General features: G+C 39.0%; 1 protein-coding gene across 1 annotated transcript; it reads left to right on the forward strand.

Moving 5' to 3' along the window:
- Positions 1 to 27,146, forward strand: SNX7 (sorting nexin 7; the record flags this gene model as incomplete). Its single annotated transcript, XM_080348506.1, has 9 exons — positions 1 to 180; positions 5,879 to 6,061; positions 7,935 to 8,045; positions 8,449 to 8,613; positions 9,656 to 9,857; positions 10,885 to 11,084; positions 14,134 to 14,220; positions 18,812 to 18,964; positions 27,066 to 27,146. 9 exons carry the CDS (start codon positions 1 to 3, stop codon positions 27,144 to 27,146), a joined length of 1,362 nt encoding a protein of 453 aa, XP_080204632.1.
- Between the last annotated feature and the right edge of the window lie 659 nt (positions 27,147 to 27,805).

Genomic DNA, 27,805 nt, shown 5'->3' on the forward strand with positions numbered 1-27,805 from the left:
ATGGAGGCAGAGGGCCGGGTACCGGGGCCGCCGCTCCCCCCGCCCTCCCCCGGCGGCAGGGGAGGGGCCGGGGCCGAGCCCCCCGCGGGTGCCCCCGGCGCGGCACGGGGGCCGCTACTCGCCGCCGCCGACGTGCTGGCGTTGGACGACGAGGAGGACGACCTGGAGGTGTTCAGCAAGGTACGGCAGCGCCCTCCGCGGGTCGGGCCGCTGCCCCGCTCGCCGGCACTTTGGCCCGCCGGGGGAGCCGGGGCGGCGCGGGAGGACGGGACGGCCCCGCCCCGGGCGGTGGCAGCGATCGCAGCCTCTGGCCGGCCCCTGCCCGGGCAGCCGCGCTCCCCGCGCCCGCACGCTGCCGCGCCGGTGCGGCTGTCGGCCGCTGCCCGAGCAGAAGCCGCCCGGGGCTCCGGGGTCCCCCGAGCGCTGCGCCAGGCAGCCCCGCGCCCCCCGGCCCGCCCAGCGGAGCCCCGGGCGGCTTCTCCTTGGGCATGAAAAGCGGGTTTTGTTACTTCAGAGGAGTTGTGCAAGTCAGAACTGCGCTTACCTTAAATTTGCCAAGTAATCCGGACTCACTGTAACCTCATCACTTACATTTGTCATGTACTGTGCATGTATCTGTAAATAAACAGTCATGTTTAGTAATTGCAGTTGTATTTAAATATAAATATTTCCATGTTTCAGTTTGAGTTTTCTTTTAAAAGATGAAGGGAAGTCTAGCACTTTCACATAGGAGCTTTGAGAAGGTAACATCTGTATTTTGATGAAGGGAATACAACGAGTGTAACTGACAAGGTCCACATTCCAAAAGCACACAGCCAGGTACAGGGACACCAGTCTTGCCAATACTGCTAAGTTTAATGAAACCAATGAAGCATGGCATGGCTACCACATATATTGTTTCTCAGTTTGCACTGATTTGTTCAAGGTGAGACTTAACTTATGCCTTCTCAGTTATTAAAGAAGAGAACATGTCTGGATCTATATGCCTTATCGAGGCAGCATCTAAAATATAACATAAGGACATAGAGAGCTAAGGTGGAAAAAAGAAAAAACATATATGGGGGCTAAGGCCCCATTCACCTTCTGCAGCTTCTGAATTGCTGTGTGACAGGATGTGTGACACTACAGAGAAACAGAGATGTTTCCTGTCTGAAAATGTGACACCAAATGTATTTTCAGTAGGACTGGTTGTCACGTGAATTAAATGTGGTTTTTCTTTATATTTCTGGAAACAAGACATTTTTGGTATACATGAATAAAAACACTAGAATAAGAGCTTCCTTCTTAGGAACTACACATTTAAACTTTTGACTGTAGTAAAATGCTCAAAATTCATGGATTTTAAGGCCAGAAGGGACTATTTACATGATTCAATGGTCTGTAACACACAAGAGATCAGGCTAAATTTCACCAAGTTATCTGTGTTTTTCTGAAGCATAACTGGGGTCTAGCTAAATCACTTTTTAGGAAAACACCAGTCTTGACTTGGCATAAAGAGATGAATGATTCCCTGAACTCGCATGCAAAAGCAATGTTGAAATACAATTTTAGTTGTTTGTTTCTTACTTTGAATCCTTTTGTTTTTACTAGGTAAGCTCAGGCAGGTCTGCATGCAGGCATCTGCCTATCAATACAGCGTATCAACAGTTACGCTGCTTGCTTGACGAGAGCGATGCTCCTTGGGAATTAAAAAAAAAAAGTGTAGTTGATACAAGTTACTGCTGCTATATGGCAACTACTTATCCTTAAATTTCTGCTACCTGCATTCATGCCAAATATTTCTTACTTATATTAAATCAACTACTATTGATGCATGCCACATAACTTATTCCTGCAAACAAGAAAATTTGTCATTATCTGAAAATACAGCATTCCTTCCACAGCTTGGACACCTGCATTTAGTGGCTACATATAGACCAGAAACTCACTGTCTGCTTTCAGATGCAATTTGAGGGCTGATCTTTTGATCTGATCAAAATCTCTGAGGTTGATTTGGGATTACACCCACTTTGTTCATGCACCATACATTGCAGGGAAACTCACAGGCTAAATGTAGCTTCAGACTAAGTTTTTTAAAACCAATTTTTACATAATGTACTGTTCTAGGACCACCTTGTTTTAAATTGTACCTTAATGAGGTTTCTCACACCACAGTCTTTAAGGTGGTGGTATAGCATTTCCAGGCCAAGCAGGACAGCAGCAGCGCAAGACTCAGCGCCTGACATTGACTTCATCTCTCTCAGTTTAGTCAATGAAATGTACCAGCTACCAAAATGGTGAAAAATGAGATTCTTAAAAATTGTCAGCCTCAATACCCTAAGTTATTACTCAAGATGTAAACACAGGGCGTTTATTCTATGAAAATTCATAGACATTTAACGTGATAGTGTCATAAACCATTGAGCCACTATCCTGTGACACATCTTGAACATTACAGACGAGGATCTTCTTCAGCAACTCTGATAAAGCATTTCACGATGTGACATGCATTTCACTTTATCCTAGTTTCCGTTACCATGGAAAAAGGTCTGAGGTCTTTTTAGCAGAGACAACTTCTGCTGGTTGAGTTATGAGTCACACAAATGCAATGTTTTCAACCTGCTTTCTTCCATTAGTTTCAAAGTATAGAGTACCACACATATCGCAATACCCATTTGGTTAATTTTTCCCTTTCTTGTTAACTGATACCTTGACCTAACATTGACAAAGCTGTCAGCACTTTGGTTAACACTTAATCTTTAGCAGGTCTTTCAAACTCTGTTTTACAGGATTTGTCTCCATTTACTAATTACAGAAAACTTAATGGTATTTCTGGAAAAGATGTATATGCCACTTCAGAATTGCACAGAGGCTAATTTCTCTTCCAAAGTGAGTTGGTCAAGGATTTGAGACTAATTTATAAGTGATTTTTTTGACCAAGGAACTATTCTGTCTTCCTAAATCTCTTTGCTTCTCTGAAGAACGCTCCAACTAAGCTATTCTAAGACAAACTCTGCCACCACATAGTCTATCTGCAGACCTGCTTTGTATCCCTGGCCTCAGATGACTGCAAGCTCTGGATCCCCACTGGCAGGGTGGGATGGATGAGGCATGGAGGCAACCCTGAGTCGATGATCTGCTCTGGGGAGTAGTGGTGTTTAGGCAAACCCCTGGGCTTAATGTCTTCTACCAAGAGCTGCAGGCTCAGCTGTGTGCTCAGCCTGCTTTGAGGCTGCTCCTGCTGTGTGAGTCTTTTCCTTCCCTTATTTATTTTGGAGTCTTACTGACCAGTTGCAGCCAAATGTTCGAGTGAGACAGGGTAATTGCAAGTGTTAGAGGAAAGAGACGCAGAGCAAGGCCATATTATAGCCAGGAGCTCATTGATTTTTCTCTTTGGTCTCCTGGCCAGTAAAGCACAGCACACACGTCTCTGCCAATTGCTCTGTCAGGAGTGAAGGGGCTTGGAAGGGAGAAGGGCTGCCGCAGGTAGCTGGGGCTGGGGGAGCTGTGGGAAAGGACATCATGATTTGGGACAAGGCCCTGATGCTCTTTGCAAGTTACACAATCCAAGAACTAGAATTGTCTGTTTTTCCTGTGCCACAAAAACCTCCGCCCTCATCTGTATTCACACAAAACATAGTTCCAATCACAAAATTACAGCTGTAGAGAAAATAGAAAGTTATCCTTTTTTTTTTTTTAACCTTGTTTCTGTGATGATGGACTTATATCACATGAACCTCAAGAACTGCTGGAAGTAAACCTGAAGTATCATGAGGATAAAGAAAGAGAAACAGATGTTTGTTTAAAACTCAGGTGCATTCATTTACATGCAGATGAACACTAGAGCTGTATTACAACAAAACTGAAGACCTGCTTATCCTATGCTTTTTTTATTGCCTGTGTTTTGCTTCACAAACTACATATTCATAAGCCTTTCCATATAAAAATATACTTTGTGAAACCTGCCTGTACAGAACAAATTTTAGTAGCAACCTAGAAGAAGGAATAAAACATTATGATATTAATGACCCATAGAAAATTAGAAATATGAAACACATTTGCCTTCATCCAATTTAGGCCTTGCAGAGTCATTATTCCTCAAGTTATATAGCCATTCAAGTCCCTTACATGCTCACATGCTTTTATTTTTTTCCATCTAGAAGTTTACTGTTGCTTCAGCACTTTGAACCACATGGGCCACTCTGAACTATCAGACCTCCTTCATATGTAGAGCATGGCCAGCTAGTGCTAGCAGGCATGAAACAGCATCTCTATTTGTCCTCCACCTCTCAGGACAGTGCAGCCCTTCAGGAACAGACTGCTCCAGCATGGGTCCCCTACAGGGTCACAAGTCCTACCAGAAAAACCTGCTCCAGTGTGGGCTCCTCTCTCCACAGGTCCTGCCGGGAGCCTGCTCCAATGTGAGCTTCCAACAGAGCCACAGCTTCCTTTGGGAATCTGCTTGTGCTGACATGGGGTCCTTTATAGGCTGCAGGTGGATGGATATCTGCTCCACCATTAACCTTCATGAGCTTCAGGTGGAGATCTGCTCTGCCATTAACCTCTACAGTCTGCAGGTGGATCTCTGCTTCACCATGGACCTCCATGGGCTGCAGGGGGACAGCTGGCCTCATCGTGCGCTGCAGGAGAATCTCTGCTCCGGTGCCTGGAGCACCTACTGCCCTCTTCCTTCACTGACCTGGGTGTTTGCAGAGCTGCTCCACACAGTCTCACCTCTCTCCAGCTGCAGTTGCTGGTGTTGCCTGTCTCTTTTTAAACCTTCTTAAATGTTATCCCAGAGGTGCTACCACTGTCACTGATGGGCATGGTCTTGGCCTTGGCGATGGGCATGGTCTTGGCCTTGGCCATCAGCAGGTACATCTTAGAGCCACCTGGCATTGGCTCTGTCAGACATGGGGGAAGATTCTATCAGACTCCCTTAGAAGCCACCCCATAGCCTCCCCACTAACAAAACCTGGCCACACAAACCCCGTATGTTCTTTTATGGTGTTAGTGAAATTATTTTCCCAGTCACTGTACCCTTCAAGATTTTAGATTAGTAGTTCTCATCCAGCCTTGCATCTAAGAAAGAAAATGAGATTTCTTGCCTCTTTCCAATTTACACTCCATTTCTCAGCATTTGAGTGATCACCATTGAACACACTGAGCAGAGGCAGCTGCTACGGGGACACATTCTTAGAGAGCTGTGGTGGAAGTGGTTGATGCTATCAAATAGTGGTTTTCCACTTCAGCAAAAGAGTGGTTTGACTTTTTTTTTAGAAACTAAGCAGCAAATTCATACTGCATCCTTAATTACTGTTTTTCTTTTAAAAAATATTTATTTTTTGTCTCTGTAAATGTTTTAAATTTCAAATTTTACTTTAAAATATATGCAAACTGAAATATCCAATTCCAATAAAAATTTTGGTTCTGATTTTGTCTTGTTTTCTTTTTAAATAATATTTTCTTAAAATCCACTTTGTTCAGGTTATTTCAGATAACTCAAACTTCACAAGTCCTGAGTAACTGGCTTCTGACAATATTAGTAAAGCTGATAAGTATCCAACACATTTACTGGGTGTCAGGATTCATATCTAATTTTACCATTTATAGGCAAGTTCTCTTTCTAACTGTGCAGAACATTCTTCCCAAACGGCGGCATTTTGCTCTTTCATCAGTTTTAAAACAAATCTTATTTCTTACATCCTCAATGAAGGAAACACTGAAAAGGATAATAGATTTGCTATGTACTATACAATTCTTTCATCTGCTCTATGTTTTATCTGTTTTATCAGATTACTTAAAAGTTTGCTATTTTAGCATCTGGGACATATGTGTTTGGATGTGTGTTTGTATACAAAGATGTTTTGATATAGATGTTCTCATGTCTTATCTGTAGGATACATCACTGACTGAGGTAAACTCATTCAGTCCTTCAGTGCCAATATCCCCCTCATCAATGATAAACCAGTATAAATTTGAGGATGAACCAGAATTAAGAGATCTCTTCATTACAGTCGATGATCCCGAAAGCCACATTACAGCCATTGAAACATTTATTACCTACAGAGTAGTCACAAAGGTAAGCAGCTAGTCATGGCTATAATAGCTTACATTGATAACAGCAGTAGCATTTTCACTCTTCTTGCATGCCATTCTCTGGGATATTGCTACCTTTAAATTACACTGATTTTGCCATGCGTTATAGACCACTAAAACTGTATGAAACTCCATGGTAGATTCTGGAAAAAAAAAAGAACAGTAAGTCTACATATGTAGGTACTTATGTTCCTTATGCTGAGAAAATAGCTAATTATTCTTCAACAGTAAAATCAGTTCTATGTGACAATAACATTTTCTGTGGTGATCTTCAGCTGGAATATGAAAAAGTGGAAGGACTGATTCTGTTTGAAGACACTATATTAGCCCAAGTATTTATGACTTTTGGATCACTTGCAGGCTACCAGTCTTCTGTCTCACATAAGTGTTACCTGCTACAAAGTCTTTGAATTCCACTGTTTTCTAATTGCAACTTCCATGATCACATGGACATTTGTTTCCCATTTACAGTTGCATATGATTTCTGGGGAAACTGCCACAGTCCTCCAATGAAAAAGCGATACTAGGAAACAGCTAAGTGTATTTTTAGCTGTCCTGAATGCAAATTATTTACTGGAAATAAGGAAGAAAGTCAGCCTCATGAGACCAGCCAGCTCTTCTGGGATCACCAGCAAATATTCTGCAGGCTGCATTTTGAGAATTGCTCTGTTAATTTATTTTACTTCAAGTCCTTTTAAAAGATTCATTTAAAACCATATTTTCAAATGGGAATTATTCATCCTTAAATAAGAGGAGATATCAATTCACCATAAAATATTTAAAGAGTAGGAGGAGAGCTATCTTCATTAGCTTTCTAGCAATAATTTTCACTTTATGCATGTTTTTGTAGACGAGAGAACATTTTTTTCTTCAGGCAAGTGTGGAAGGGCTTTAAGGTGGATTGCTTTTGCTTTTTTATCTATTCTATCCTTTCTTATCGTATTTAATTTGAAGTGCTGGTTGGTGATGATAAAGTAATAGTATTCCTCCCACATACCTTGAAAAATTTTTAATCAACCCTCAAAAATGTGTAGATTACAAGAGCATGTTTTGAGGTTTTTAGAATTTACTTGCATTGCATTATAAATCTCTGTGCAGCAATGAATGGTAAGCAGCACTCATCACTTTAATGCCTAATACAAAAAATGCTTATTACAGTGTTGCAAAATTGTCAGACCATGAGATTTATTTTATCACTGCTCTGTCTTCTAGAATCAAGCCACAAAGAGTCCATGTTTTCATTAAAGGTTTGTTGGCAAGTTCTAACGAAGGGCTATGAAACTGGAATTGATGAGGGAACGCAGAAGCCATTAAGCAGTACAGGAAGTGTTATTGCTGTGATATGCTGAAGTTTTCATGTTTTGAATGTCGGAATAGTTGACCAGTGTCAGCAGGTCCCAAGGACATGTGTCAGCTATTTGGAGTTTTTTTTCAGAATGCTAAAAAATGCACTTTCCTTACTCATAGTTTACTAATCACTTTACAAGAAGTGCCCTAGAAGTAACGAACATAACTGTGATTGCTAGAAGGAAAATGCCACGCTAAAAAATGATTGAAATCTTTTGGAAACACTGTGGTAGGCTAATTATTCTAAGCCACTCTAGTGTGCAGTTTAGTGCTTGCCTTTTTTTTTTTACAGTAGAACTTTGATTTCTTGCTAAAATGGGACGTGTTTTGTCACTTCAAGTACTTTATCATTGCACTTTGTAAAACAGCAAGCGAATAAAATGGGCAAAATAGCATCATGTATGCATTGCTTTCAAGCACTCAGTTTTCTCCAAAATCTAAAACTATTTTGCTCTTTTTTTTTTTCTGGTATTCTAACCTGGGCCTGTTTTTTTCCCTCTGGTTTTCAGACTTCTCGTGGTGAATTTGACTCTAGTGAATATGAAGTTCGAAGACGATATCAGGATTTCCTTTGGTTGAAGAGCAAACTTGAAGAAGCACATCCGACACTGATTATTCCTGTTCGTTTGCTAAAACTTAAGTTATCTTTATTTGTTTGGCTTCAGTTTTATACAGAGATGTTTGAGGTCTTTCTTCAGTTTCTGAAGTCTCACAAACTTTGAACCAGCCTATTTTCATTAGCTTTATGTGATAATTAAAAATCCCGTAAAGATATTTCTTGTTTGTAATTGTGCCATTTGCAGTAAAGTATGTCCTTCCTTCTTAGTTGTACGTGTATTCTTCAGCACTGTGTGCTACAAGAACCATGTTATAGCGCTGCTGAATGAGATAACTTTATAACAGTTAGGCTTTTACATGGTGGGTGTTACAAGGTATACCTATGATTTTTGTTAAGTAGAAGAACTATTATAATACCCCTAACATTATGAAAATTATACAATATATCTCTTCTTTTTTCCTTAGCCATTGCCTGAAAAATTCATAATGAAAGGAATGGTGGAACGATTTAGTGATGAATTCATTGAGACTCGAAGAAAAGCTTTACATAAATTTTTGAACCGTATTGCTGATCATCCAACTTTAACTTTTAATGAAGACTTCAAAATTTTTCTTACTGCACAGGCCTGGGTAAAATGACTTTATTTTTATTCACCGTTATGTGAAACCACATCTTGTGTTCATAGCGTATATCAGGAGTTGCCCTAGCTCGGTATTCAATAGTGTCCTCCCACAGCTTGTTATGGGAGCGGCAGAAGGCGGCAGGGGATTTATGAAATATCTCTCAAGATAAACTTTTCTCTGTCCTTCTGGTAACCATGTATGTGGCCATAAATATTGCTGTACCTTCCAGGGCAAGTTTGGTTTGGTTTGGTTTGGTTTGGTTTGGTTTGGTTTTCTCTGTATTATGTTTTTTTGTGGCAAGTTCACAATATTTTAACTCTGCTTTTTGGTATACACATAAGCCTCCAAGATTATATGAAAAGTAGTATTCTTAAATTAATTATTGTTTTGGCATGTCACTGTCTTTTTCATCTGCTTTTTCTTTAAATTTATACTAGTCTCATAACAGAAAAATAAAGCCTTTGAATTTCCTGTTGTAGTTTTGCAAGGTGTGTCCATCTGAAAACTGGAGTTTTGTACTCAGAAAAGCTTACCACTGAACTTCAGCAAAGGTTATTCCAGCAATATATAAAAAGAGTTACAAAAAAATAGATTATTACTTCTTCCAGTAGAAACATTGTATGCTTTCCTCAGTGACTTATTTCTGCACTCATTACCCCTGCTTACCTGTTCAAAAGGCTAAATTCCAAACTAGCGAACTCACCCTAAAGTATGAAATGGTAAAGATTCTTTGCCATCTTTAATCATTCATGTGGGAGTGTGACACGTGGCACATGTCGGTTTGCCCAGAAAGGCTTAGCTAATACATGCATATGACAGGTACGGTTCTGACACTGGTCTGGGAATTTTAAAGATTTATACACTAAAAAGGCACACAGAGGTTTATGTGTATACTTTTGGGTTTTGTTGTTTTTTGTTTTGTTGTTGTTAGTTTGTTTTGATTTTTGGTGGTGTTTGTCAGTTTGGTTTTTTTAAGCTTTAAAGTATGCATTATTTTCAGAGAATTTTAAAAGTCCTTGGAAGTAAACATGGCTTGTTCTGTCTTTAGGAACTTTCCTCACACAAGAAGCAGGGTCCCGGTTTGCTGAGCAGGATGGGACAGACCGTCAGAGCTGTAGCATCCTCAGTAAGAGGAGGAGTTAAAAATCGTCCTGAAATGTTTACAGAAATGAACGATTACGTGGAAATATTTAGCCAGAAAATAAATGTTCTAGACAAAATAGCTCATAGAATTTACAAGGAAGAAAGGGGTAAGTAGAAAACAAGTATCAGTTTTAATGATTTAAGAAATTAATATATTGGAAAAGTAAATTAGTTTTCATTGTGCCAGGCAAAATACTGTGTCAAGCAAGCAGGGCAAAATGGAGATTTGTATTTACACTGTGCTTTTCATAACAGTCAAAGTTTTGGCAGAACTTCAAGTTAGTTTGAATAACTTGTTAACGGGAAGAGTTTTAACATGTCATTGATAAGGAACTTAGAAAGAAGAAAACATAGCAAGTATAGCTATCTTTTTACCTGTGCTCTCAAAGTAAACATTACACTCTTCATGCCACATGGCTGCCTTGCATCTTTTCTTGGGCATTTCTTCATTATAAACTCAGTTGTGCTTTCAATACAAACACAGTGTGTTCACAGTACCCTCCTGTGAACAGGGAGCTTCCAGGTCATATCAGCCTTCCCCAAGTTTAGCCCTAGCAAATGGCGTAGTGAATTCTGGGTCTTTTTTTCTGCTTACAGGTTATCTTTTGGCCTAGAGACAGAGAAATAATAATTTGAGAGAAATAATTTGTTGGATATCTCTGAGAGATATCCTTTGAGAGAAATAATTTGTAGGATATCCTTGTATGTAGATTAATAAAAGCTGCTAAAGGAGATAACACCTGCAGAACTGGAGTGAACTTCAGTGTGTCTTTTGAAACTTTTGGGACATAGCAAGGCTGCTAGTTTTAATAACTGAGACAGGATTTGGAGCATTATTGTAGCAGAGGAATTTGAGGCGGTAGAAGCAAGTCAGACTGACTGCTACCTGGGGCTGCTGTGGCTCATGTCCCTCCGTATGAAGGCAACATGAAGTAATTCAGGTCTACAATACATTAATTGATCAGTTTATTCATAAACAACTAACTGCGGTTTATTTATCTTGGTCATTTGAGCAAATTTAAACATTAGCCTCAGTCTCCTGCTTTGTTCACAGTAAATATGAAGTTGCAATTAGTGTCACTTAAACATCTGTTAATGAACAAGAGAGTAACATGTGTTTATGTTCCTGTCAAGAGTATTTTAATGAAATGAAGGAATACGGCCCTATCCACACACTCTGGTCAGCATCGGAAGAAGACATAGCAGACTCCCTGAAAGGTGTTGCCAGCTGCATCGACAAGTGTTGCAAGGCCACGGAGAAGCGAATGGCAGGGCTCTCGGAAAACCTGCTGCCAATTTTACATGAATATGTTCTCTATAGTGACATTCTAATGGTAAGGTTTCCTTAAGGATTGCTTATGGCTGTATGTAAAACTTGGCTTAGTCCACTGCCAAAGTCTAGAAGAGAATTTGTAACTGATGATGTTGCAGTCCCTCTATGAGCTGTTGTTACTAAACATGCACAGCTCAGGACCACTGTCAGCAGGGAATGCGGTCGGTCCCGTGTCCCTGGCTGATCAGGCAAGAGGTGGCCCTTCCAGAGAGAAGGGCTGGATGGTCCTGCACAGCAGGCAGCGCTTGGTGGCTGTGCTAGAGTCTCTGGTTTTACCATCTTCAGAGAGCTCTGCGTGGTAGCTGTGGAACACAGAAGGGTTTGGGGAACAGCAGCTGAGAAAGACCTTCTCTGACACTGCTGAAATGTGAACTCATCGAGTAACAGATTGTGTGGGGGAAAACGAGGGGAGAGGCTTTTCCCTTTCTAGGAGATGTTCCTAAACCATGTTTTATTTTTCCAGAACAGCAGGGAACTTCCAGTCCCTGTGCCATTATATAAGCATGTGTTAGTCTTTGCCATACGCTGACACTCTCAGTTCCCTTTATGTACGTATTTTTCTTACACTTGGAGAGAATGTAAAAAAATATAACTAGAGAGTTGATAAACTCAGTGCTGATGGATAATCAACATAATTAAGTAACTGAATTCAGCATGTCGTAATTCCCACTCTGCTGCCTCCAGAAAGCAGAAAATGTGTGCAAACCGCTCTTTGTCTCGGTTTTGAGCAATGCAAGCTGCAGTATCTGTAGTCTCCGTACTGCTGGATCCCAGCTCCTCCTGCAGTGGTGTCTGAGCAGGGGCTGAGTGCGTTACAGGCCAGGGGCAGAGCAAGACCCAGGTGAACCGAGCCTTTGCTGGCAGCCTGCAGAGCAGTGCCAGTTTCTCAGTAAGGCTTAGCTACCGAGAGGTTAAGAATTACTGCTTCAATGACTGCTGTCTTTAAAATAAGCGTCACTGAAAGAGGAACCATACAAAATGTCCTGTATTTCACAGGCCTCATTATTTATATTTACATGCAGGCAGATGGAGGTAGGTACTGCTTTGCTTAGAAGTCTGAAGAGATTACCATCCTAGCAATTGCTAGGTCTTCTTCCTCTCCCCTACTTCCAAAATTATTTTTCAAAATTTCTCAGTCTGTTACCCATGAGTGATCGTAGCCTTTGTGCTATTGAAGAGATGCTGCCTGCCCATTGCCTTCTAGTCTGCAGCCTGGTCAGCCTTTCTCAGATGTTCTCTTTCGTCCAGAGCACAGAGAGGTTTCTGTGGACAAACCCCAGAGTGATTATCTGGCCCTTCATGCACACCTTACAAGTATCTCTTGCCCACTGCAGCACAGTGTTAGGCTGCCATGGGGCCTTGTCCAGAGGAAAATCTTCCTCCCCTAGCTCATTCCTGTTTGACAACCGATCTTTCCTTTCATTCACCATGTTTTTTTATTTTTCCTGCAGCTTACTTCCCTCTCGCAGTTTGGAGAGTGAACTACTAGTCATTCTAAGTATACAATAGGGGAAGTCACACACCAGTAAAATCTGCTTTCAGAGGTGTGTTCAACCCCCCAGCACAGGGACCTCTGTGCAGTGCTGCCAAGATCATGCGTGAGTGTGCAGAAGAAGGTGTGGCCAATACAATACAACCCTTGTGCTTTCTAGTCTTGGGAGTTCAGCCTTAAAATGGGGAAAGAGATGAATTCATAGCTAAAATATTTACATCTGGACTGGCTCCTTCCTCCCTGACTCACAGAACAGATCTGGGGAGTGCAGAGTACTACTGCTTTGCAGGGTACAAATTGCACCAATGAGTTGGTTATGGGTCCACATACAATTATTTGAGGATTTTGTGGCAGGGAACCATTAAATATTACACACAAAAATGCAGAAGTATAATAATCTGCTTTGTAAACACAGTCCCTCTGTTTGGCATTAGAAGTCAGTGCTTGTGTATAGTTGTAGCATATTAATATTAAAATAATTGGATTTATCTTGTAATTTAAGGCGTATTTGTGATAAAAGTTGCCAAATAGTCATTAAATAGTTTTAAAAGAGGCAAAAGAAATAGTAAAAAAGAGAAAGCATTTGTAACATGAAGGAAAGCTGTTCCAGACATATTTGTTTTGCTTCTATGCTTACAGCTAAACATTTTCTATATTTATATAACCAAAAGATATTCTGAGCTATTGAAACATAGATTTATGAGCATTAGTATGCATTGCTAATCTATTACTCAGAATTATGCAAAGTCAGGTTTACCATATTTTTCTAGTGAATACCTGTTCAAAAAGAACATTGAAAAATTATTTGAAAATTAACCTCCTAAATTATTCTATTGTATTTGTTAAAGTGACAAGATTTTAAAGAGAGCTCAGTCAAATAAGACAGCTAGAGAAGGCAGAGCTGCTTGTGCCCTGTGCTGTTTCAACATGCCCTATGCTAGAGGTGAACACTGAAAATCTCTTTAGTATAAACAGAAGAAGCAGTAAAACCAGTTGTAGCAAGGTAACATAAAAGAAGGTTTTGAGATTTGTAATTATATTTGTCATGCTGCTTCTATGTCTTGGGTATTTACAAAATAATACTGAAGGTTAAAGTCATAATTTCAATAATGCCTGGTATACTATTTTTAGTAATTTATTCTACTTTGTATTGCAATTTTTACTCAAGACACTTTTGTTCACGAGATTCAGCAAACTCATGTTGCTATTTTAAAATGTGAATATATAGTAAATTGAGCTGATACCAAGTAAACTGCTGTTGCAGTTTTTCTCATACAACGATACCGTGTGTGGCAGAAACTTGCAGCACCGATTTCGGATTTACTAAGGTTCTTGGAAAACATCTAAGATAAAATACAGGTATTGAAGAATAAGTCTTCATAATTTAAGATTTTTTTGGTGAAAAGTACATGTATCATGTCAAAATTATTAAATGGCATCATGCTGTGATCTTGCTTCATTTAATTTATTAAACAGCCAAGTTGTTTGATGGTTTTCTGAATAGATGTCTAGAATTTGGTTCTATTTACTTTTTTTTTATTTCCTCTTCTAAATTAAGGGTGTTTTGAAAAGGAGGGACCAAATTCAAGGCGAGCTTGACTGCCGAGTTGATGCTTTAGCCAATAAAAAGACAGAAAAGGACCTGGTGAGTATGTACAGACAGCTGAAATCTTCCAGGCTGATGCCCCACAGAACACGCATCCTGGGAAGTGCGCTGTGTAACTGGATGCTGTCTCTGTAATTCTCATTCTGAAAAGGCTTGGCCTTTGTTGCTGTGCCTGCCAGGCACAGGCAGTCATGAGAAAGATGCAATATTCAGTAGACAGGCTGCTGGAGCAAAGGACTGGTATTAGTGGGCAACTACAGTGTTTTGTCAACGCAGACTGTACCGCAGCATTATTTTTAGCATTTCTGTTTACATCCACACTGGGAGTTAAAAGAAAGTAACACTTGCAGTGCTCTTGTAGCTGCTGCTTCATTGATGCAGGAGATGGAGAGGAGGTGGTTAGAATGAGCAAAGCTGCTCATCAGACTTATTTAAAATAAAATGTTCTAGATTCTGTTCTTCCAGGTTTCTGTCTTACCTGCCTGCGCCCAGAGATATTTTTTCACTTCCATTCATTCTAGTGAAGTCAGACCCTAGCTGGTAGCCCAAGGGGGCAGACATACCCCAAACATACCCCAGGGCTCACGGGTCTATGAAAAGGAACTTCTGAGATGGGTATTGGCATTTTAAAAATTTTCGATTGTTTAACTCTCCAGCCTAACTAATGTCCTTCTAGCACAGTGTTAACACAAAGCGTTATTCAGTGTAAATAATATATAAAAATGACTAAATAATAATAACTTTTTAGTACATCAAAGGAGGAAGTCCTTGACATTTCAGATACATTTTAGCAGGGTTGTCGTAATTAGCTTTCATGTAAAGATGAGCTGTGTAGATAGTTTTTGGCACTTGAAATGCATATTTTTGTTTGATTTCTCGTCACTGAGCTGAATAAATAAGATTATATTACCACTGCCTGGTATCTACGATGGCTATGGTATATTTTGTAACAATTTGCCTCTGTGTACTGCAATGGGGCAGTAAGTAAATACCTCTAGTTTTGTTTTTTCCAGAAGTAGAAATTCTGTTTACTTCTATCGTCCTCTCATTTCACAGCCTACTTTGTTCTCTAATCTGTTTTTGTCTCTGCTTTCTCTGCTGCTTCACCTGTCCTTTGTTCTTAGTTTACATATGAGGTGTGTAGCTCTTCAAAGTTGCCCAGAGGACGGACGGTAAGCTGGAGATGGCCCCAGGCTGGAACTGGGGTGGCAGTGGCAGATCCCTGTGTCCCCAGGCTGCCTGGGGAGGGACTGGTGGAGCCATGGTGTTTTACTCCGGCAGCCCACCTGTGTCCCCAGCACCCCATGCCACGGGTGTCCCACAGCCCGGCAGCACCCATCAGTTGCATTGCATGTAGAAGCACAGTATCTATAGTAAGAATGATCCTTATGGGTCCCTTCCAACTTGAGATATGCTATGACTCTAAGAATTTATTCTGCCAGAAAGGAGTGCTGTGCATCGTTGTATAAGTTATTTGTATGCGGCTAGTCATATCAACTTTTTAACACTATACCCCTTTTAATCAGTTCCTCCCATTTGTGTGGTTTGTTGGCAACATGCTAAAAACAGTTGTGTTTGCACAGAGCGATTCAGTGATGAATTGCAATTTCCTACAGCTTGTTTAGCAGCTCGTCTTACTGCTGTCCACCATAGAGAAGAGAAGTCCTCACACAAGGTGCATGCACTGTCTTTTCCTGAACTGTCGCAGACAAAAAGGAACATATTTCCTTTAGCACAGTATTGACCATACCATGTTGATTTGATATTGACAATGGGTTACTGCATAAGGAGATATTTATACTTGCTTCCAGTAACGTTTTGAGATCAGTTTGCTCAACTGGTCTTTTTTCACTGTTTCTGCATTTCCAAAATTGTGTTTACAGTTTTGGTAAAAGCTTTTGGACAGTGTGATTACCCAGGTGCTCAGTTCTTTGTTTTATCTTTCCAACACCTCTATTTCTTATCCATTTGAAAAAAAAATCCTCTTTCTGAGAGCCTGATTCTCCTTGCAGTCGCATAAGAGCAGAAAAGCAGATGTCTGATAGTCTAATCTGATCATAAAATCCTGTGTTCTCTAATTGAGTGGCAGCTGTATCCTGAAGAGTTTTTCTTAATTAGAAGTTGAAGGCTTTTTCTATTAAATTATAGTTTGGCCACAGAGAATGGTGTAGTGCTATTTTTAACCATTCAAATACCTCCTAACAGTTTCTTCAATCAGTTTTTTACTGTGTTTTAATTTTTATTATATATTCAAATATTTTGCTGACATTTTTAACCAGACTGATTTCACAAGAAAAGGTGGTCGTAACACAGGTGCTGTTATTTGCATTGGTGTCAAACCCTTAGTTTGGCTGTATTTGCACATTTCTATTCCTAAGCAGAACTCATGTAGCTTATAATCATCTCATAGATGTCAGATTGAACTTGTCAGTGCAATCTAGTAGCCAGAAATTCCACTGACAATGAGTGGCATGAACTCTAATCTAATTTGAAGTACATTTCCACCATAGATAAGGAATCCCAGACTGTCATTCGAGCTGATAAAAGGCTGTGAGATCTTTAGCACTGGTCATGGCAAAAATTAGATGACTTAACAAACAGGAGGTTATACAGCAGGAGAAGGCAAAACATGCCCAAGGTGAGTGCAGCTGAAATAGTCTGGAATCACAAATTAAGCCTGAAGAGATGTCAGTCTCATTGGCTGGGAAAAACACTTTATTGAGCCATGCCATGCCACCAGGCTTTTAGAAAGCTGCATGTGATGCTACTAAAAAGGTAAAACCTTGTCTCTCACTCCAAAATGTATCCATGAAGAAGGCAGTTGTTCAGGGCATGGAAGGTTTGAAGTCTGTGATTTTGGAGGCAGGCTCTGACAGATGCTTGGGAGGACTTTGGTGTCCTCCTTCTTATCCAGACCTTTCTTACCTCCAGAGCTCTGGCTGTGAAGATGTTGGAGTTAGTGGCTCCATCTCTCCCATGCTCCATTCTGCAGGAATATACACATCCACGCGACTGCATCCCTCTGTGGTGTGCCAGTTTTTAACCGTTTTGGTACTGCCACTAGTGCTAACAGTACTTATAACAAAAGGTTGATTTAATGTGCTCTGACAGAACCAGATGAGTGTTAAATGCTAACTTAAGAATTCTGTGTTCAGGCTTTAAACTAAGTAGTAAAGAGACAAAATGCTGAATGTATCACATTCAGAACATATCTTATGTTTTAACTCTTGGGTTAGTATCACCAAGCTGTAGGATTAATTGATGTAGCTGACAGAAATTCATGCTCTTTTGTATAGTGAGGTAGCATAAAATGCTGTGTCACTTACCAGGTAATTTGGCTATTGGGCCAAGTCTCTTTGTGCACAGGTCCGCTGCTCACATCTGGTAGCACTCTGCCCTCGCACTGTCTGGCTCCCACCTCCCTGTCCCCTGGTCCAATATCTGATGAGCTGTGCTGGCCTTCTCTGGGGATCACTGGTGTGAGATTTATCACACTAGCTGCCTCGGTGTGATCAATGTAAGAAATTGGATTCAGAATAATACTTAATTTGCAGGATAAATTGTAGCATTCATATCAATGGAAGTATGAGCTCTGCAGAGAGCACAAGGAGCTATCCAGCTTTACAGGAGAGTCGTATGAGGAGAAAACAATTTGTCTGATGGCAGAATGCAAGGAAGAAGAGGAAGGTGTATGGGGCCTGAGTTGCAATGGAAAGAAACTTTTCCTGCTTGATGTTTCTTATGGGTGGTGTTCTGCCTGACCTCCCCCTGCTGCAGACAGTCCCTGTGCAGTCCCAGCAGAGGAATTTGCACTGTAGTGGCAGCAGATGTACCTCGTTCTGTGACTGGGTGCCAGCCAGAACTCACACAGCTGATTAGTAAATGACAGTAGGTAAAACAATTATTGAGAGGACTAGAAGACTCATTAAAGAGAGGGCCTGCATCCTCTTATTCATTCCCATTAACTGAAAAGTCACTTTGTGCATCTACAGTAATTAGAAGCAAATAATGTCTGTGGAGTAGCCCTCAAGGTCTTTGATCCTGGATCACTGTGAAAGAGTTTCTTCTCTGCGGAAGTCCTTTGGTTTAATGTATTTCTCTGCTTCTGTGTTTCTCTCTCCCTCATGTTGTCACACAGAGGTTAGTTCCACAAGAAAAGATGGCAAGGTGGCAAGAGATCAGAAAGTTTGTGCTTTTGATTTCTGCTGTCTTCTCCTCATTCTAGTTTCTCTTGAGGTTATTGAAGGTTTTGTCAGGGTTTTCTCAGTTTTTCTGACCAAATCTAATTTGTAGAGTTGATTCTGCTTCAGTAAAGTCCTCTATATTTTCCTTCTTAGATGCATTACTCTCAAGTGCCAGTGAAGAGTTGCCAGAGTCTGTAACTTCTCAGCCAGTAAAAGTATCTTCAGCAATACTTTAATTCAGGTCTAGAATTTCTTAATATTTCAGAAATTGTACTGTTAATTAAGAATAAAATTTAAATTTGTCCTTGGGGGAGGATTTTCTGTGCTAAGTTGAATACCAACCTCGGCTCTGCAGTTCTGCTTGTCTGCACTACAATCACTTGATTTCAATCACTTTTGAAATGGTGGTTTACTAATATTTTTTAATGTTTACAATTTATATTTAGTTCTCAGAAGAGATTGGGAAACTTGAAGACAAAGTCGAATGTGCCAATAATGCTCTGAAAGCAGATTGGGACAGGTGGAAGCAAAACATGCAGTGTGACATGAGATCAACATTCACTAATGTGGCTGAGAATAATCTCCATTATTATGAAGAGGTAAAACACTTTCTCATTGCAATGTTATTTTTTCATTGATTATTTCAATGGAGAAGTCCATGAGTTGTCTGTAAAGAGGAATTTTTGCAGTATAGTTCAAACCTTTGTTAACTTCAGAATCAGTTTTTGCAGGAAGAGGGAGGCAGTTGTCCTTAATTTGACACATTTCAAGCAAAATGTATTTTGTGCCCAAGTGGCTGATCCTGAGTTCATCATCGACAGAGGGCACTCTTGTTTTACTAACCACACCAATTTGGAATGTATTTTTCGGTTCAACATCAACTGCTGTATTTCAGTTTGGAAACCTTTTGCTGTAACTGCATGAAGAAGCCCTCTGGAAAGCTCAAACTTGTGTAAATGATCCTATATGAGGAAAACGTTTAAATGTGATTCCATGTCAGACAGCTCATTCAGGAAGCCCTCATTGTTATTTCTCTGAGGAATTGTCAACCACGAAATAATCAGATTTTACAAGGATAAAGAACAATACAATTTTGAGAAGTCAATATGAAAAGCTTATTGCACTTTTTAAAAACAAAACAATGCTGCAAGTGTATACAATTAAGAAACGGAATCTTTCTATAACTGAAACTTACTACTTCAGCAAGAAAGAAAAGTGGTTGAAATTAGATTTTTATTTTCAACTCAAATGGCACAGCTAATATTTTCAGTAAGAATTCCTTTTTACAATAATACATACTAAGAAAGAGACCTTGAAAACATATCACAATATATGTTAAGCAGTCTGTGCTGTTTCTTCATGGCCAAGACATTGAATGAAGTGAACATTTGGAAAATATCCCAGATGTCTTGAATTTTTGAAAAGAATTTCTCCTTATTTTGTGAAAAAAATGGAATGCACTAAGCCATCTATTACTCATAAATTAGTAATTTTCACAGATATATGTTGATATCTGTAACTTCCAATCCTGTGTTCTGAACTTTTAATGGATTGCCCGTTAGCCAATGACAGTGTCCTGATTTTAGAGATCATTTTGTTAAAACGTAATTGAAAAGACAGAGCTCTTGATAATCGAGTCTAATTAATTAACATACAGACTGTGAGATGCATGGACATTGACAATCTGTTGTTACATATTAAGATCAAAATATTTTCTGAAATCAGGCAGCAAGCTTTTGGCATCCTCTCACATTTTCTTTAGTTATTAATGATTCCTGACTTCCATATCAGCGATACGTATGTTAAAACTATGCTAAATATCTCAGAATATTTTGTTAATGAATGATTAGCTAGATTAAAACACAAAAATAATTCTTTGGTTCTCTTTCCTATCTAGAAGAAGATTTTGCTGAATTAGAATTTTAATTCAGAATGCCAAAGCTCGTACTGTACATGAAATTACTATAATTAAGTCACAAAGTGCAGAAAATCGTTCAGCTATCTCCGTAACTGCCAGTGGTTCTTCTTAAATAGCCTCTGAAATACTGAACAAATTGGTTTATACTGAGACATTATTCTTTGTTAGTGCTTTTTTTGAATATTGAATTCTGTATAAAAGGTTTTTGCTGTTAATATCTCGGTAGATCTAATTTTAGAAGAAAACAGCTTATCTTACTACAGCAGCTGCAATAATAGAAAACATTGTGCTAACTGTATCCCTCCTTGTTTGCAAAGCGAGGGCTTACCAATTCTTTTTCCTGTTTTATCAGAAAATCATTATCTTAATTCTGGCATTCGAGACAAATTGATGAAATTAATATTTAGATTGGGAGTTTTGATCCAAAATAGGCATGTTTATTTGAGACCTGTGGTTAATGCTGATGGTTAATTATTGGAGAAATGATTACTGTGGGAGGCCCTGATATTACAAACTACAGGTGTGTAAGGCACTCCTGACAGCAGCAGAAGCAGCAGCCCCGGCATCTGCTTTCGCTGTTAGAAAGTGAACTTCAGGAAGGGAATCCCAGAAACCTGAGAATCAGAAGATGAGTTTTATGCTTCGAGTAGTAAGAAAATTCCTACCTTAAGGATAGTATTTTGAGTCTCTACTCATTAAACTAGTCGACAAACACAGTGCCTGTTACGGTGTTTTTCACTTGTTCAGTCACGTTCTCTCACATGCTCAAAGTTAAATTACTTGTTCATGCTTTTGATACACCATTTGATGCTTCCTAAGCCTTTCAATACTGTAGCACCCCTTATCTTATTTCTTGCCTTTTGTTTTTCCCCAAGCATGTTCTGTTTTTCCCCTCCAGTTAAACTCCTATTCTGCCTCTCCATGAGCAGCATCCCATTCCCTTCTACATAGCAGCATTTCACTGTGCTCCTCATTATTCCCCAGTCTTGCTGACTCCATTCCCCAGGCACACAACCTAACCAGGGTCATCCCTGTGAGTGGCCCTTCTCTGCATCCCTGAAATTTCTGACAGCTACAGAGTAACAAGATACAGATAACCTCATGTTTTCTGGTGGCTTTTGCAATAGAAATCCAGTCCTTCAAGGCTGGATAAAACTAAAAACGTTGTGGTCAAGTACAACATAGCAGTGTGTCAAATTATACTTGAATTTCTAAAATGTTATTTCCTCTTCACCACAATATGAGGAAGGAGTATGACCTTACATTTGTTTGGGTTTTTCCATAACTGTAGTTGCCCAAGGATTCTGCTGTCAACTTGTCAAGCATCACTTCGCTAGCATAAAGGAGTATGTCTCCCTTATGCTGAATTAAAGTTCATGTAACATGAAGTACTACTTTGAAGTGTTACCTGTAATTACATTTCTCTGAATTTACTACTTCAAAACAAGTAGAGCTATTTCTGTAGCCTTCCAGTTTATTAACTATCTACATTTAATATACTTGAATAAGAATGGTTCCTTTGTTTCTAAGCTGTGGAATCACCAGTCTCTTTGTGTCTCTCAATGCGCTAATTAAAGCCCAGTGTTGCCCATTTACAGGGTGCACGTATGCAGGCCTGTGAGAATGCAGGCTTTCCTGTGCTCATGTACAAGCTATGTTATAATACATTTAAATACATTGTCATTTAGGAACCAAGAATAACCGTGACTGACCAATGGTTTGGAATTGCTGTAGCTGGTCTCAAGAGTTCACACAGTTCTCTACTTCCTTTTATCTGCTTCTGGAAAAGAGTTGGATACATGCTTAAGTCTCTCTGTATTCCACAAAGGCTTAAAGCTGGTAACATACTGTATTAATAATGACTGTAAATGCATTGCTAAAATAGGGAAGATTTTCTGAAAAAAAATATGAAAAGGTTTTAGTATTTTAAAATTCAGAACTTTACTCCTATTTCTGAAGTAAATACCATTGATTTGTCTGTCTTACAGAAAAAAAGTTCTTGAATGAAGCATGTGTTAACACCGTACCATTTATTTTATTCCTTCTGCCCATGGCTGAGGTGTGACACTATTGTCTGAACCCTGGGCCAGCAGAGGTACCGCCGAACACCTGAAATCACAAGCTGCCCGCAGGGTCCAACTGAGGCTGAGATAGCTGATTGTCACCAGGAGTATTCTCATTAAGTTAGGGATAGACATTCTGCAGAGCCCTAAGGAGGCAGCATTACTAAAACCAAAACAAGATACAGAGTTGGTGGTAGTGGTGGTATTTAGCCAGCATGTCCAAAGTGTTCTGGTACAATTTAGCAAAACCAAACCAGGCAATGTTGAACTCCATAGCCCTTAGACATTTACTAATTTTTTCCTTTTGTTTTTCTCATGTGTTTAGTATAGTCTCTAGGATATTGCCATCATCAAAGAAAAAGAAACTCTGTAATTTTCCTCAGCAAAGAACTTTGTTAGTGTTTTCTATTTAGAAAAAGCATCATAATAGGTGGCTAGATTTTGCAACCTGATCCAAAGACTAGTTAGACCTTATATTTGGCTTTCTACTGCTCATGAGGCGCTCTAGTAAAGGCAGGAAGATTGCGTTTATCTCATAATGTAGGATGATATTTAATTAGTTTTGGCATAGAAAGAACATGTTTTTTATTGTGTGTGGATGAGCTTTTGTTTTAAAGCATAGCCTCTAATTTTATTTTTCTCGTGTCAAACTAATCCTGTTAAACCTTTGCAGCTTAATCAGATAAAAAGCTAAAGTTATCTTTGTTATAGTGAGATTCTTGTTGGTATTGACATGGCTTACTCTTTTCCAAAAATATAAATAATTTCCTGATTTTCTTAACTATTGCAAGCATAATTTAGTCTCCTTCTGTGACCTACATTGTTGTATAGGCATAAATTGATCCAAAAGATTTATTAGTGCAAAACAATACTCCTTCCCCATTACTGCTACTTCCCTCTAACTCCAAAGCCCTTATGTACCTCTCTACCTAGTAAAAGCCATAGAAAATAAATGAGATTTGTTGTTTGCCCTAGAGGGCTCTACAGTGATGCATTTAAGTAGTCATTTGGTTGCATAGCAAAAAGTGAGCTGCTCATGCATGGTGATCACATCCTACCTTAGCAGTGCCTGGGAATTTCACTAACGAACTTCATGTGATTTTCAAAAGTTCCCACATGGCTGAGCCAGTTTGTCTCTGAGAATGTCACTTCAAAGCCAGGATCCATCTTTGAACCCTCATTCACTTCAACCATAAGAATGTATTTTATATACTTTTAGGAAGACTTTTTTTTAATAGTAGGAATCACTATTTCTGTGCACTCTAATATTTGTTTCCTTGCACCCAGAAACTATGAAAGTATTTTTTGTCTCTCTCTGAGACACACACAGGACTTGATTTTCAGATTCTACTCTAGAAAATGCCATCATAAATGATATTTTTAAGGTATCAACCATGGAAAACAGGGAAGTGGAACAGAAAAACACATGGCATGCGACACACTGCTGCTATCATCCCTACTACACATCCTATTTTTATATCTCCTTTTTAGTTAGATATGCAATGGTACTATATAAAAACCTTTTTGCTGTTTTTTCTAAAAATTATGTTGCAGAATAGATGTGTGACCTGCAGTGGTAATCAGTATATTTTAGGCAAAGTAGCCTTATTTAAGCTCTTGCTATTTTCTTTTGTATATGTAGGCTTTTTTATATCTTCCACCAGGCTTTTACAAGTAATTGGATTATGAATTTCAATCCTATGCATGAACATTTAATTTCCTGGGTTTGGTTTTTCTTTTTTTTTCTTTTCCTCACTGTCTCCTTTTTGAAAGCTGACTGATCCTCTGTTTAGATCTCCATTATCAACCTCCCAGGAGAATGAAGTAAAATCATTCTGTAATAATATTGAAGTATACATCACTAACAAAATGTCGTTTATGCAGTTCATGCTTCACAATACAAAAAAGCTTGAGCCTAAGGCACAGAGATCTAGTTTTGTTTTGATATGGTTAGTTATAAAACTTGTCAGCTGTAGCGGCACTGTGATGTCTGACAGTGAAATGAGCCACCATTGCTCTTACATTTTGGAAAATGTGGGGTTTTTATATAAACGAGGCTAAATTAAAAACTGAGTAATTTGTGTAACTGAAAAAAATGCTTTGCATCTTCGTCTGGAAAGACTTCAGTAGATTGTATCTATCTGGTTAGGCAACATATTGTGATTGTATTTTAACACGTGCAGTTTGGCTCACTGTTGCAAAGATAACAGAAAGCCATTTTTACATTTCAGCCAGTGCAGATATATGTATTTTAATTCACTTTACTGAAATTATAGAATGACAAAACATGGAGTTACATGGTATAAGTTAAACTGTGGTTCTGAAAATAAATGTCAGTCATTGCCAACAAAAGACTCTTCAGGACACAGTGATCGTTTCCTCTCCCACACCTAGAGAAACCCTGGGAAAACAGCTGTTCCTGGCAGTCTTCTAGGACAGGTAATCCAGGCTGGGCTCTAGCAAACAGAAATCTGAGTCCGAGCACCAGAGCGAAGACACATTGTGAGCAGCTGCCTCATTGACATTTTAAAACCAAGATGCCACCTTCCAGCTCAAGCATCTCAGATAGACGCAGCTGCCAACAGTGGCATGCGAAGTCGGGGAGAATCTAATGATCAAACCTTAAAGGCTTTATACAAAATGTCAAAAAGACCTTTTAAGTCAGAAATCAGTTTGCAGCACTTGTAGGTCACTCTTCATGCTAGCACTATTTCCACCGTTTCTCCCTGATTTTATATTTACCATTTCAAACTAACATTTCTGCAAAAAGCCAATGAAGAAAGCAGATTTCCACATGAATCTTATCCTGTTATTCCTCTCTTCTCACAGCAATTCAAACCTTAGATGTGCTCTGAACAGCAGCATAATGCATGCAAAAGCAGCAGGAGTTAGTTGGGGATTTTTGTCAGTAAGATCAGAAAAGAAAGATTGAGGGAGTAGATTAATGGTTTCCATAGTCTAGGGCACAATATATGAATTACAGGAACAGTCTCTAACATGCCTGATTACAACTAAGAACCTATGCAGAAATAAATTCCTGTGTACTTTTTTCTCTGTGGTCTCTTAGGTCAGTTGGCTGTTTTAACCTCTCACATTATCTTGCACACCCATGTCTTCTACTGTTTAATGTTTTTGGGGACATAATCAGTGCTGCCTTTTGTTTGTTTTCTCATGTTACTTTTGTGACTCCTAATTTTATGGGTATCCCTGGTTCTGTGTCCTTGTGTCATCATGGATTCTCCCAACTCTGCTCATCCTGTGCATCTTCTTCATTTTGCTCTTTGAGCTTATACTTTAACATTATTCATGACTATCAGATCCTCCCACTCGTCTGCTTGCATGCAGATATGCAATAATACCAGGACCTAGGCTCTCCAATGTAATATGATTCAATCTACATATTTAATGGTAGAGTTTTGAAGTCATTCACTAGACAAGTCTAATAAGACAGTTAGGTGGCTGTGAGTTCAAGCAGCATGGATACTAGTGTATTTTCCCTGTCTCCTAAGCAATGACAGATGGCTGCTAGATATTTCATTGTAGCTGGGCATAGCAAATTACTGTGGCTTGAATAGCTTATGGCAAAAGTTTTCACTTAGGAACTGATGCTGCTTTCAGGATACTGATTTAATTCAAAGTTCAGATAAATGGAGTATGCTGTCAAGGTTTTAATATAAAAGAAGATCATTCCTGAGAAGTTTCAGAAGACTTATTTATAGTCAGTATTTCAGATTCTTCATGAAAAACCTGTCTACAGTGAGTAATAAATAAGCTGCATTGTCAAGAGTAATAGGTATGCATGTATAAGTCAAAATTTTATTAGAACATTTAAATTTCAAGGGTTTTTTTCAACGTCATCAAAACAATAAAATTTGTATATTAATTTGCCTGCCCTGTTCTAATGACAGACTTGAAACAGTAGAAACCTGGTACTTTGGGTAACAAGCATCAGCACACCAGGGGTTACCTAGTGTAGCCTTGCCATGACTGTCAACACTAATCTATAATTTATAATGGTTTGCCAAGCTGCCAATACTCATTTAAGTCAAATTGAACTGAAAGCATTTGGGGATTTTTTTTTTCATTTTACTGCCTACAGTCTTGGTGCTTCCAATTAAAAAAAAAAAAAAAAGTTTTTACAATTATAAATACATTTTTCCATGAGGAGAGAAATGCTGCTTTTTGTAAGGATGACAATTTCCCTACCCCCCACCCCTGCTTTTCTGGTCCCGTTTCTTTCTCATTACTCAGGAGAAAAGTGAATTCTCTGTATGTTTAGAAAAAAAAAAAAGGTTTAATTTAACCCGGAAAGAAAATTGAATATACAATAGGAACCCACAGAGATTACAAGGGAACTGTGCCTAACAGCACACTTTCTGTTTGCAAGTGATCTTTGCCTGTAACTAAAGGGAGAGATTAAAGAAGAGCATAATTAATGTTAGCATCTTCCATGCTCACACATACAATTACAATGCTCACACTGTGTGCTTGTCATTATGTAAAAGTGACCTTTACAGCTCACTCAGCATGTTGGCTAACATTTTGCATATCACTGAGCTGCCTAGGAAACCATATTTTGCTCTTACCATAGTCCCACAAAAGCAGCTTGTGACAATGCATATTTATTCTGCTATTTTTTTTTCCTTCTTTTTCTCCTTGGCTACCAGTTTTACAGAAATCTATCTGCTATATTCATATGTATCTGTGGTTTTTTTTAAGTGCCTTGCTACGTGGGAGTCCTTCCTAGCATCTCAAACAGTGGATCTTCATGTGGAAGAAGATTCTGAAGAGAGGCCTTGAGTAATATCTTTGCTTGACCTCTGCCTTTTCCATGAAGTGTCTCCCAACCAAAGAAGTGCTTTATATGACATCAGATACATTATTAAATTTAACCGTTAAAACTCAATGAAATACAGGAAACCAGCTTATTTAAAACTCAGGTATTCTAGTCCTGAAATACATTTTGGAACATGCCATATATTGCTTTATATTGCTTAGCTGTGATTTTACATATTTTTATGCAAGTGTTTGCATACAATTGTTTTCATAAATATTGCGTAATTTGGATATAAACTATTTTAAATATGTAAAAATAGCTCCATTTTAATAAAAAGTTTAATAAGGAAAGCTTATCTTCATTCTGTATCCTAGTCTTTAAGAAGCATTTTGGTATTTTGGAGTGCTTGTTATGTTCTCTTTGTAATTCCTGTACCTGTAAAATTACCTAGCCTAGTCTTCAAGCAGGATTATTTTAATAGATTGTACTAGTCACCCGATGGCAATGTGGTATGGAAAGACGCCAAACATGTTCTGTGAGATTAATGCTGCTGAAAGTACTGTTAATTCAGTTTTCAGCATTTACATGTCTGTTAAACACCTTCAATTTGACATTTTTTAAAGGATAGAGAAAAAACAGACAGTTCATAGAACAGACTGTTTCTACAATGATACAGCATTAG

This window comes from Nesoenas mayeri, assembly GCF_963082525.1.
Source record: "Nesoenas mayeri genome assembly, chromosome: 8".
NCBI classification, from domain to species: domain Eukaryota; kingdom Metazoa; phylum Chordata; class Aves; order Columbiformes; family Columbidae; genus Nesoenas; species Nesoenas mayeri.